This window comes from Lonchura striata, chromosome 35 (assembly GCF_050655825.1).
Source record: "Lonchura striata isolate lonStrDom1 chromosome 35, ASM5065582v1, whole genome shotgun sequence".
NCBI classification, from domain to species: Eukaryota; Metazoa; Chordata; class Aves; order Passeriformes; family Estrildidae; genus Lonchura; species Lonchura striata.
Genome location: NC_140737.1, coordinates 1,150,971 through 1,163,573, shown reverse-complemented (window position 1 = coordinate 1,163,573; position 12,603 = coordinate 1,150,971). Strand labels below are relative to the sequence as shown.

Sequence of the window (12,603 nt, the reverse complement as noted above, 5' to 3'; positions counted from 1 at the left end):
CATGTCCCCTCCATGTCCCCATGTCCCCTCCGTGTCCCCGTGTCCCCCCATGTCCCCATGTCCCCGTGTCCCCTCCGTGTCCCTGTGTCCCCTCACTCTCCCCGTGTCCCCATGTCCTGTGTCCCCCATGTCCCCTCCATGTCCCTGTGTCCCCTCACTGTCCTCGTGTCTCCATGTCCCCATGTCCCCCTCATGTCCCCGTGTCCCCCCATGTCTCCATGTCCCCGTGTCCCCCCATGTTCCCGTGTCCCCATGTCCCCCTCATGTCCCCATGTCCCCGTGTCCCCTCCATGTCCCCATGTCCCTCCGCGTCCCCCCATGTCCCCTCCATGTCCCCGTGTCCCCTCCGTGTCCCCGTGTCCCCATGTCCCCGTGTCCCCTCCGTGTCCCCATGTCCCCGTGTCCCCATGTCCCCCTCATGTCCCCGTGTCCCCTCCGTGTCCCCGTGTCCCCATGTCCCCGTGTCCCCTCCGTGTCCCCATGTCCCCATGTCCCCATGTCCCCCTCATGTCCCCGTGTCCCCTCCGTGTCCCCGTGTCCCCATGTCCCCCTCATGTCCCCGTGTCCCCTCATGTCCCCTCCGTGTCCCCCCATGTCCCCATGTCCCCGTGTCCCCTCCGTGTCCCCATGTCCCCGTGTCCCCCCATGTCCCCCTCATGTCCCCGTGTCCCCCCGTGTCCCCGTGTCCCGTGTCCCGCAGGCGTCGCAGACGCCGTCCACGCTGAACCCGGTGCTGCCGGCGTCGGAGCGCACGGTGGCCTGGGTGTCCAACATGCCGCACCTGTCGGCCGACATCGAGAGCTCGCACATCGAGCGCGAGGAGTACAAGCTCAAGGAGTACTCCAAGTCCATGGACGAGAGCCGGCTGGACCGGGTAGGGCAGGTGGGGGACAGGTGTGACAGGTACAGGTGTGAGGGACACAGGTGTGAGGGACAGGTGTGAGGGACACAGGTGTGAGGGACACAAGCTCAAGGAGTACTCCAAGTCCATGGACGAGAGCCGGCTGGACCGGGTAGGGCAGGTGGGGGACAGGTGGGACTGGGACAGGTGGGACTGGGACAGGTGGGACTGGGACAGGTGTGAGGGACACAGGTGTGAGGGACAGGTGTGAGGGACACAGGTGTGAGGGACACAAGCTCAAGGAGTACTCCAAGTCCATGGACGAGAGCCGGCTGGACCGGGTAGGGCAGGTGGGGGACAGGTGGGACTGGGACAGGTGGGACTGGGACAGGTGTGAGGGACACAGGTGTGACTGGGACAGGTGTGAGGGACTCAGGTGTGAGGGACACAGGTGTGAGGGACACAGGTGTGAGGGACACAAGCTCAAGGAGTACTCCAAGTCCATGGACGAGAGCCGGCTGGACCGGGTAGGGCAGGTGGGGGACAGGTGTGAGGGACAGGTGTGACTGGGACAGGTGTGAGGGACACAGGTGTGAGGGACACAGGTGTGAGGGACACAGGTGTGAGGGACAGGTGTGAGGGACAGGTGTGAGGGACAGGTGTGAGGGACACAGGTGTGAGGGACAGGTGTGAGGGACAGGTGTGAGGGACAGGTGTGAGGGACAGGTGTGAGGGACACAGGTGTGAGGGACACAAGTTCAAGGAGTACTCCAAGTCCATGGACGAGAGCCGGCTGGACCGGGTAGGGCAGGTGGGGGACAGGTGTGAGGGACAGGTGTGAGGGACACAGGTGTGAGGGACACAGGTGTGAGGGACACAGGTGTGAGGGACAGGTGTGAGGGACACAGGTGTGAGGGACACAGGTGTGAGGGACACAGGTGTGACTGGGACAGGTGTGAGGGACACAGGTGTGAGGGACACAGGTGTGAGGGACATAGGTGGGACTGGGACAGGTGTGACAGGTACAGGTGTGAGGGACACAGGTGTGAGGGACAGGTGGGACTGGGACAGGTGTGAGGGACACAGGTGTGAGGGACAGGTGTGAGGGACTCAGGTGTGAGGGACACAAGCTCAAGGAGTACTCCAAGTCCATGGACGAGAGCCGGCTGGACCGTGCAGGGCAGGTGTGAGGGACACAGGTGTGCTCAGGTGTGTATGACACAGCTGTGAGTGACACAGGTGTGCTCAGGTGTGAGTGATACAGCTGTGAGTGACACAGGTGTGCCCAGTGTGCCCAGGTGTGAGTGACACAGGTGTGCTCAAGTGTGCTCAGGTGTGAGTGACTCAGGTGTGCTCAGGTGTGAGTGACACAGGTGTGCCCAGGTGTGCTCAGGTGTGAGTGACACAGGTGTGCCCAGGTGTGAGTGATACACCTGTGAGTGACACAGGTGTGCTCAGCTGTGCTCAGGTGTGTATGACACAGATGTGAGTGGCACAGGTGTGCCCAGGTGTGCCCAGGTGTGAGTGACACAGGTGTGCTCAGGTGTGAGTGACACAGGTGTGCTCAGCTGTGAGTGACACAGGTGTGCTCAGGTGTGAGTGATACAGCTGTGAGTGACACAGGTGTGCTCAGGTGTGAGTGACACAGGTGTGCCCAGGTGTGAGTGACACAGCTGTGAGTGACACAGGTGTGCTCAGGTGTGAGTGACACAGGTGTGCTCAGGTGTGCCCAGGTGTGAGTGATACACCTGTGAGTGACACGGGTGTGCTCAGGTGTGCTCAGGTGTGAGTGACACGGGTGTGCCCAGGTGTGCTCAGGTGTGAGTGATACAGCTGTGAGTGACACAGGTGTGCTCAGGTGTGCTCAGGTGTGAGTGACACAGGTGTGCCCAGGTGTGAGTGATACAGCTGTGAGTGACACAGGTGTGCTCAGCTGTGCTCAGGTGTGTATGACACAGCTGTGAGTGACACAGCTGTGCCCAGGTGTGCTCAGGTGTGAGTGGCACAGGTGTGCTCAGGTGTGCCCAGGTGTGAGTGATACAGCTGTGAGTGACACAGGTGTGCTCAGCTGTGAGTGACACAGGTGTGCTCAGCTGTGCTCAGGTGTGTATGACACAGATGTGAGTGACACAGGTGTGCCCAGGTGTGAGTGATACACCTGTGAGTGACACAGGTGTGCTCAGCTGTGCTCAGGTGTGTATGACACAGCTGTGAGTGGCACAGGTGTGCCCAGGTGTGCCCAGGTGTGCTCAGGTGTGCAGGGATCCGGCCGATTACGGGGGCGGAGCTCAGGTGTGCAGATGTTCAGGTGTGTTGATGTTCAGGCGTGCAGTGATCCAGGTGAGCAGACGTTCCGGCGTCCAGGTGTGTCCAGGTGTGTCCAGGTGTGCCCAGGTGTTCAGGGATCCAGGCGATGGTCCTGGTGGATCTCAGGTGTGCCGGGATCCAGGTGTGCAGGTGACAGGAGATGATCCCATGTACCTCAGCAGGTGCTGCTGGTGGATCCCAGGTGTGGCAGGTGTCCCCAGGTGTGGCAGGTGTCCCCAGGTGTGTCAGGTGTCCCCAGGTGTGACAGGTGTGGCAGGTGTCCCCAGGTGTGTCAGGTGTCCCCAGGTGTGACAGGTGTGACAGGTGTGCCCATAGCGGGGTGTAGGGGGTTCCCAGGTGTGACAGGTGTGACAGGTGTGACAGGTGTGCCCATAGCGCGGTGTAGGGGGTTCCCAGGTGTGACAGGTGTGACAGGTGAGACAGGTGTGACAGGTGTGCCCATAGCTGGGTGTAGGGGGTTCCCAGGTGTGACAGGTGTGACAGGTGTGCCCGTAACTGGGTGTAGGGGGTTCCCAGGTGTGACAGGTGTGACAGGTGTGCCCATAGCTGGGTGACAGGTGTGACAGGTGTGACAGGTGTGCCCGTAGCTGGGTGTAGGGGGTTCCCAGGTGTGACAGGTGTGACAGGTGTGACAGGTGTGCCCGTAGCTGGGTGTAGGGGGTTCCCAGGTGTGACAGGTGTGACAGGTGTGACAGGTGTGCCCGTAGCTGGGTGTAGGGGGTTCCCAGGTGTGACAGGTGTGACAGGTGTGCCAGGTGTGACAGGTGAGACAGGTGTGACAGGTGTGCCCGTAGCTGGGTGTAGGGGGTTCCCAGGTGTGACAGGTGTGCCCATAGCTGGGTGTAGGGGGTTCCCAGGTGTGACAGGTGTGACAGGTGTGCCCATAGCTGGGTGCCAGGTGTGCCAGGTGTGCCAGGTGTGCCCGTAGCTGGGTGTAGGGGGTTCCCAGGTGTGGCAGGTGTGCCCGTAGCTGGGTGTAGGGGGTTCCCAGGTGTGCCAGGTGTGCCCGTAGGTGTCCCCAGGTGCGCTGCAGTGTCCCTTTGGCAGGTGAAGGAGTACGAGGAGGAGATCCACTCGCTGAAGGAGCGGCTGCACAGGGACAGGGGGGTGACAGGTGTGACAGGTGTGACAGGTGTGCCCGTAGCTGGCTGTAGGCGGTTCCCAGGTGTGACAGGTGTGGCAGGTGTGCCCATAGCAGGGTGACAGGTGAGACAGGTGTGACAGGTGTGCCCATAGCTGGGTGCCAGGTGTGACAGGTGTGGCAGGTGTGCCCATAGCTGGGTGCCAGGTGTGCCAGGTGTGGCAGGTGTGCCCGTAGGTGTCCCCAGGTGCGCTGCAGTGTCCCTTTGGCAGGTGAAGGAGTACGAGGAGGAGATCCACTCGCTGAAGGAGCGGCTGCACAGGGACAGGGGGGTGACAGGTGTGACAGGTGTGACAGGTGTGCCCATAGCGGGGTGTAGGGGGTTCCCAGGTGTGCCAGGTGTGACAGGTGTGCCCGTAGCTGGGTGTAGGGGGTTCCCAGGTGTGACAGGTGTGACAGGTGTGCCCGTAGCTGGGTGTAGGGGGTTCCCAGGTGTGACAGGTGTGGCAGGTGTGACAGGTGTGCCCATAGCTGGGTGTAGGGGTTTCCCAGGTGTGACAGGTGTGCCCATAGCAGGGTGTAGAGAGTTCCCAGGTGTGACAGGTGTGACAGGTGTGTCCATAGCTGGGTGTAGGGGGTTCCCAGGTGTGACAGGTGTGCCCGTAGCTGGGTTCCCAGGTGTGCCAGGTGTGGCAGGTGTGCCCGTAGGTGTCCCCAGGTGCGCTGCAGTGTCCCTTTGGCAGGTGAAGGAGTACGAGGAGGAGATCCACTCGCTGAAGGAGCGGCTGCACAGGGACAGGGGGGTGACAGGTGTGACAGGTGTGACAGGTGTGCCCATAGCTGGGTGTAGAGGGTTCCCAGGTGTGACAGGTGAGACAGGTGTGCCCATAGCTGGGTGCCAGGTGTGCCAGGTGTGCCAGGTGTGCCCGTAGCTGGGTGTAGGGGGTTCCCAGGTGTGACAGGTGTGACAGGTGTGCCCGTAGCTGGGTGTAGGGGGTTCCCAGGTGTGACAGGTGTGACAGGTGTGCCCATAGCTGGGTGACAGGTGTGCCAGGTGTGGCAGGTGTGCCCGTAGGTGTCCCCAGGTGCGCTGCAGTGTCCCTTTGGCAGGTGAAGGAGTACGAGGAGGAGATCCACTCGCTGAAGGAGCGGCTGCACAGGGACAGGGGGGTGACAGGTGTGACAGGTGTGCCCATAGCTGGGTGCCAGGTGTGACAGGTGTGGCAGGTGTGCCCGTAGGTGTCCCCAGGTGCGCTGCAGTGTCCCTTTGGCAGGTGAAGGAGTACGAGGAGGAGATCCACTCGCTGAAGGAGCGGCTGCACAGGGACAGGGGGGTGACAGGTGTGACAGGTGTGCCCGTAGCTGGGTGCCAGGTGTGCCAGGTGTGACAGGTGTGTCCATAGCGGGGTGTAGGGGGTTCCCAGGTGTGCCAGGTGTGGCAGGTGTGCCCCTAGCTGGGTGACAGGTGTGCCAGGTGTGCCAGGTGTGCCCGTAGGTGTCCCCAGGTGCGCTGCAGTGTCCCTTTGGCAGGTGAAGGAGTACGAGGAGGAGATCCACTCGCTGAAGGAGCGGCTGCACATGTCCAACCGCAAGCTGGAGGAGTACGAGCGGCGCCTGGTGACGCAGGAGGAGCAGACCAGCCGCATCCTCCTGCAGTACCAGCAGCGCCTGGAGCTCAGCGAGAAGCGGCTCCGGCAGCAGCAGCAGGAGAAGGACTCGCAGATCAAGAGCATCATCGGCAGGTGAGGGACACACGGGGACAGCGGGGACACGGGGACACTGGGGACACTGGGGGGACTGGGGACACGGGGACACGGGGACACGGGGACACGGGGACACTGGGGGGACTGGGGATACTGGGGACACTGGGGACACTGGGGACACACTGGGGACACTGGGGACACTGGGGACACTGGGGACATGGGGACATTGGGGACACTGGGGACACTGGGGACACTGGGGCACGGGGACATGGGGACATTGGGGACACTGGGGACATGGGGACACTGGGGACATGGGGACATTGGGGACACTGGGGACACACTGGGGACACTGGGGACATGGGGACACTGGGGACATGGGGACATGGAGGGAACATGGGGACACTGGGACACTGGGGACACACTGGGGACACTGGGGACACTGGGACACTGGGGACATGGGGACACTGGGGACACTGGGGACACTGGGGACATTGGGACATGGAGGGAACATGGGGACACTGGGGACACTGGGGACATGGGGACACTGGGGACATTGGGACACTGGGGACATGGGGACATGGGGACACTGGGGACACTGGGGACACTGGGGACACAGGGACACACTGGGGACACTGGGGACACTGGGGACATGGGGACATGGGGACATGGAAGGAACATGGGGACAGCGGGGACACTGGGGACACTGGGGACATGGGGACATGGGGACATTGGGACACTGGGGATACTGGGGACATTGGGGACATTGGGGACACTGGGGACACTGGGGACATTGGGGACACACTGGGGACACTGGGGACATTGGGGACATTGGGGACATTGGGGACACTGGGGACATTGGGGACATGGGGACACTGGGGACACTGGGGACATTGGGGACACACTGGGGACACTGGGGACATTGGGGACATTGGGGACATTGGGGACACCGGGGACATTGGGGACATGGGGACACTGGGGACACTGGGGATACTGGGGACATGGGGACACTGGGGACACTGGGGACATGGGGACACTGGGGACACTGGGGGGACACTGGGGACATGGGACATTGGGGATACTGGGGATACTGGGGACATGGGGACATGGGGACATTGGGACACGGGGACACTGGGGACACTGGGGACATTGAGGGGACATTGAGGACAGCAGGGACCATGGGGACAGTGAGGGGACATTGGGGACAGCAGGGACACAGGGACATTGAAGGGACATTTGGGACATTTGGGACACAAGGACATGAGGACATTGGGGACAGCAGGGACACAGGGACATTGAGGGGACATTGGGGACAGCAGGGACAATGGGGACATGGGGACAGTGAGGGGACATTGGGGACAGCAGGGACACGGGGACATTGAGGGGACATTGAGGGGACAGCAGGGACATTGGGGACACACAGAATGACACAAGGGACATTGGGGACACAGGGGACAGAGGGACACGGGGTACAGAGGGACACAGGGGACACAGAAGGACATGCGGGTGACACAGGCACACGTAGGACATGGGTGATACAGAGGTGACAGGGGCCATGGGGACACCCAGGGACACGGGGACACAGCATGGGCCACGTGTGTCCCCAGGATTGTCCCCAAGTCCCCGGGGTGTCATTGGCATGTCCCCAGCTGTCCCCAGGCTGTCCCCAGGATGTCCCTGGGCTGTCCCCGTGTCCCGGGGCTGTCCCCGGGCTGTCCCCAGGCTGTCCCCGTGTCCCCAGGCTGTCCCCAGGATGTCCCTGGGCTGTCCCCGTGTCCCCGGGCTGTCCCCAGGCTGTCCCCAGGCTGTCCCCACGCTGTCCCCACGCTGTCCCCAGGCTGTCCCCGTGTCCCGGGGCTGTCCACGTGTCCCCGGGCTGTCCCCGGGCTGTCCCCGTGTCCCGGGGCTGTCCCCGTGTCCCGGGGCTGTCCCCAGGCTGTCCCCAGGCTGTCCCCAGGCTGTCCCCGTGTCCCCAGACTGTCCCCAGGCTGTCCCCGTGTCCCGGGGCTGTCCCCAGGCTGTCCCCAGGCTGTCCCAGGCTGTCCCCGTGTCCCGGGGCTGTCCCCAGGCTGTCCCCGGGCTGTCCCCGGGCTGTCCCCGTGTCCCGGGGCTGTCCCCACGCTGTCCCCGTGTCCCGGGGCTGTCCCCAGGCTGTCCCCAGGCTGTCCCCGTGTCCCGGGGCTGTCCCCACGCTGTCCCCGTGTCCCGGGGCTGTCCCCAGGCTGTCCCCGGGCTGTCCCCGTGTCCCGGGGCTGTCCCCACGCTGTCCCCGTGTCCCGGGGCTGTCCCCAGGCTGTCCCCAGGCTGTCCCCGTGTCCCCAGGCTGTCCCCACGCTGTCCCCGGGCTGTCCCCAGGCTGTCCCAGGCTGTCCCCGTGTCCCGGGGCTGTCCCCAGGCTGTCCCCAGGCTGTCCCCAGGCTGTCCCCGGGCTGTCCCCGTGTCCCCGGGCTGTCCCCGGGCTGTCCCCAGACTGTCCCCGGGCTGTCCCCGGGCTGTCCCCGTGCCCCGGGGCTGTCCCCGTGTCCCGGGGCTGTCCCCACGCTGTCCCCACGCTGTCCCCAGGCTGTCCCCACGCTGTCCCCGGGCTGTCCCCGGGCTGTCCCCAGGCTGTCCCAGGCTGTCCCTGGGCTGTCCCCACGCTGTCCCCACGCTGTCCCCGTGCCCCGGGGCTGTCCCGGGGCTGTCCCCAGGCTGTCCCGGGGCTGTCCCGGGGCTGTCCCCAGGCTGTCCCCGGGCTGTCCCCGTGTCCCGGGGCTGTCCCCAGGCTGTCCCCATGTCCCCGGGCTGTCCCCAGGCTGTCCCGGGGCTGTCCCCAGGCTGTCCCCACGCTGTCCCCATGTCCCCAGGCTGTCCCGGGGCTGTCCCCGGGCTGTCCCCGGGCTGTCCCCGTGTCCCGGGGCTGTCCCCAGGCTGTCCCGGGGCTGTCCCCGTGTCCCCAGGCTGTCCCCGTGTCCCGGGGCTGTCCCCGGGCTGTCCCCACGCTGTCCCCGTGTCCCGGGGCTGTCCGCACGCTGTCCCCACGCTGTCCCCGGGCTGTCCCCAGGCTGTCCCCATGTCCCGGGGCTGTCCGCACGCTGTCCCCACGCTGTCCCCGGGCTGTCCCCGGGCTGTCCCCGTGTCCCGGGGCTGTCCCCACGCTGTCCCCACGCTGTCCCCAGGCTGTCCCCGTGTCCCGGGGCTGTCCCCACGCTGTCCCCACGCTGTCCCCGGGCTGTCCCCGTGTCCCGGGTCTGTCCCCACGCTGTCCCCGGGCTGTCCCCGTGTCCCGGTGCTGTCCCCACGCTGTCCCCGGTCTGTCCCCGTGTCCCGGGGCTGTCCCCGGGCTGTCCCCGTGTCCCGGGGCTGTCCCCGGCTGTCCCCAGGCTGTCCCCACGCTGTCCCCGGGCTGTCCCCGTGTCCCGGGGCTGTCCCCACGCTGTCCCCACGCTGTCCCCAGGCTGTCCCCGGGCTGTCCCCGTGTCCCGGGGCTGTCCCCACGCTGTCCCCACGCTGTCCCCGGGCTGTCCCCGTGTCCCGGGGCTGTCCCCAGGCTGTCCCCACGCTGTCCCCGGGCTGTCCCCGTGTCCCGGGGCTGTCCCCGGGCTGTCCCCGTGTCCCGGGGCTGTCCCCGGGGGGGTGGCAGCATGACCCCGGTGAAGCCTGGCCCCGCAGGCTGATGCTGGTGGAGCAGGAGCTGCGCAGGGATCACTTGGGCGCCCACGACCCGTCCGAGGGCCGGCGGCGGCTGCTCGACGCTCAGGTGGAAATTACAATGTCATTGCTCTGCTCCGTGTGACATCGGCCATCCCACGCCGCGCTGGGGGCTGGGCCGGGGGGATTTGGGGCGCTCCGGGGGTGCCCAGCAGCTTTCAGGGGGTTCTGGGTGTCCCTGGGGGGGTTTGGGGGGGTTATGGGTGTCCCTGGGGGGGTTTTGGGGGGGTTTGTGGAAGTTTTGGGGGGTTATGGGTGTCCCTAGGGGGGGTTTTGGGGGGGTTCTGGGTGTCCCTAGGGGGGGTTTGGGGGGGGTTTGTGGAAGTTTTGGGGGGTTATGGGTGTCCCTAGGGGGGTTTTGGGGGGGTCTGTGGAAGTTTTGGGGGGTTATGGGTGTCCCTGGGGGGGTTTGGGGGGGTCTGTGGAAGTTTTGGGGGGTTATGGGTGTCCCTAGGGGGGTTTGGGGGGGTTATGGGTGTCCCTGGAGGGGTTTGGGGGGGGTCTGTGGAAGTTTTGGGGGGTTATGGGTGTCCCTAGGGGGGATTTGGGGGGGTCTGTGGAAGTTTTGGGGGGGTTATGGGTGTCCCTGGAGGGGTTTGGGGGGGGTCTGTGGAAGTTTTGGGGGGTTATGGGTGTCCCTGGGGGGGTTTTGGGGGGGTTATGGGTGTTCCCTGGGGGGGTTTTGGGGGGGTCTGTGGAAGTTTTGGGGGGTTATGGGTGTCCCTGGGGGGGTTTGGGGGGGTCTGTGGAAGTTTTGGGGGGTTATGGGTGTCCCTGGGGGGGTTTTGGGGGGGTTATGGGTGTTCCTTGGGGGGGTTTGGGGGGGTCTGTGGAAGTTTTGGGGGGTTATGGGTGTCCCTGGGGGGGTTTGGGGGGGCCTGTGGAAGTTTTGGGGGGTTATGGGTGTCCCTGGGGGGGTTTGGGGGGGTTATGGGTGTCCCTGGGGGGATTTGGGGGGGTCTGTGGAAGTTTTGGGGGGTTATGGGTGTCCCTGGGGGGTTTTGGGGGGGTTATGGGTGTCCCTGTGGGGTTTGGGGGGGTCTGTGGAAGTTTTGGGGGGGTTATGGGTGTCCCTGGGGGGGTTTTGGGGGGGTCTGTGGAAGTTTTGGGGGGTTATGGGTGTCCCTGGGGGGTTTTGGGGGGTTATGGGTGTCCCTAGGGGGGTTTTGGGGGGGTCTGTGGAAGTTTTGGGGGGTTATGGGTGTCCCTGGGGGGGTTTGGGGGGGTTATGGGTGTCCCTGGGGGGTTTTGGGGGGTTATGGGTGTCACTGGGGGGGTTTGGGGGGGTCTGTGGAAGTTTTGGGGGGTTATGGGTGTCCCTGGGGGGATTTGGGGGGGGTCTGTGGAAGTTTTGGGGGGTTATGGGTGTTCCCCGGGGGAGTTTTGGGGGGGTCTGTGGAAGTTTTGGGGGGTTATGGGTGTTCCCTGGGGGGGTTTGGGGGGGTTATGGGTGTCCCTGGGGGTTTTGGGGGGTTTTTGGGGGTCTCTGGGGGGGGTCTGGAGGGGTTTTGGGGGGTTCTGGGTGTCTCTCGGGGGTTTTGGGGGGTTCTGGGTGTCTCTCGGGGGTTTGGGGGGTTTTTGGGTGTCTCTGGGGGGGGTCTGGAGGGGTTTTGGGGGGTTCTGGGTGTCTCTCGGGGGTTTTGGGGGGTTCTGGGTGTCTCTCGGGGGTTTGGGGGGGTTATTGGGGGTCTCTGGGGGTACATCTCGGGTTATTTGGGGTGTGTGGTGGATATTTTGGGGGGTTCTGGCCATTCCCAGGGGTCTCTGGGAGGTTTTGGGGGGATCCCTCTGGGTATTTTGGGGGGGCTCTGGTGGGGTATTGGTGGGTTATTGGGGTTTGGGGGGGTTGTGGGTGTTCCCAGGGGGATTTTGGGGAGCCTCGGAGGGTTTTGGGGGTCTCCAAGTGTCCCTGGGAGGTTTCGGGGCATTCTGGGAGGATAATTTGGGGTTTGGGGGATTTTTTTGGGGGGTCTCTGGAAGGGTTTGGGGACCTGTCACCTCTGGGGGCTGTGGGGGGACAAGGCCGCCCCTGGGCGGGACGTGGTGGCACTTGGGGACCGGGCCACCCCCAGGGGGACAACGGGACCCCTGGAGGGGACCTGAGGGGGACAGGGCCACCCCCAGTGAGGACAGGGCCACCCCTGGGGGGACAAAGTGACCCCTGGAAGGGACAGGGCCACCCCTGGGGGGACAAAGTGACCCCTGGAAGGGACAGGGCCACCCCTGAGGGGACAAAGTGACCCCCAGAAGGACAGGGCCACCCTTGAGGGGACAAAGTGACCCCCAGAAGGACAGGGCCACCCCTGAGGGGACAAAGTGACCCCTGGAAGGGACAGGGCCACCCCTGAGGGGACAAAGTGACCCCTGGAAGGGACAGGGCCACCCCTGAGGGGACAAAGTGACCCCCGGAAGGACAGGGCCACCCCTGGGGGGACAAAGTGACCCCCAGAAGGGACAGGGCCACCCCTGGGGGGACAAAGTGACCCCCCAGAAGGGACAGGGCCACCCCTGAGGGGACAGAGTGACCCCCAGAAGGGACAGGGCCACCCCTGGGGGGACAAAGTGACCCCCAGAAGGACAGGGCCACCCCTGGGGGGACAAAGTGACCCCCCAGAAGGGACAGGGCCACCCCTGAGGGGACAAAGTGACCCCCAGAAGGACAGGGCCACCCCTGAGGGGACAGAGTGACCCCCAGAAGGACAGGGCCACCCCTGGGGGGACAAAGTGACCCCCAGAAGGACAGGGCCACCCCTGAGGGGACAAAGTGACCCCTGGAAGGGACAGGGCCACCCCTGAGGGGACAAAGTGACCCCTGGAAGGGACAGGGCCACCCCTGGGGGGACAAAGTGACCCCCCAGAAGGACAGGGCCACTCCTGAGGGGACAAAGTGACCCCTGGAAGGGACAGGGCCACCCCTGAGGGGACAAAGTGACCCCCAGAAGGACAGGGCCACCCCTGGGGGG

The 12,603-nt window shown here is 64.9% G+C and overlaps 1 protein-coding gene across 22 annotated transcripts in view; it reads left to right on the top strand.

Annotated features, from left to right (window-relative positions):
- The window catches only part of SYNGAP1 (synaptic Ras GTPase activating protein 1), a 67,964-nt gene that overhangs the window by 47,296 nt on the left and 8,065 nt on the right, over nt 1–12,603 (top strand). For 5 of the 22 annotated variants that reach the window (XR_014950906.1, XR_014950905.1, XR_014950899.1 and 2 more), the window contains 3 exons: nt 701–874; nt 5,781–5,992; nt 9,589–9,692. Coding sequence is in view for 10 of the 22 variants with exons in the window: in XM_085565148.1 (XP_085421274.1) it covers nt 701–874; nt 5,781–5,992; nt 9,589–9,692 (490 nt within the window). In the remaining 12 variants the exon portion in view is untranslated. Of the gene's footprint in view, nt 1–700; nt 875–4,216; nt 4,538–5,780; nt 5,993–9,588; nt 9,693–12,603 lie in introns of those variants that run through there. The other 17 variants (XR_014950907.1, XR_014950909.1, XM_085565153.1 and 14 more) reach the window with 8 other exon arrangements.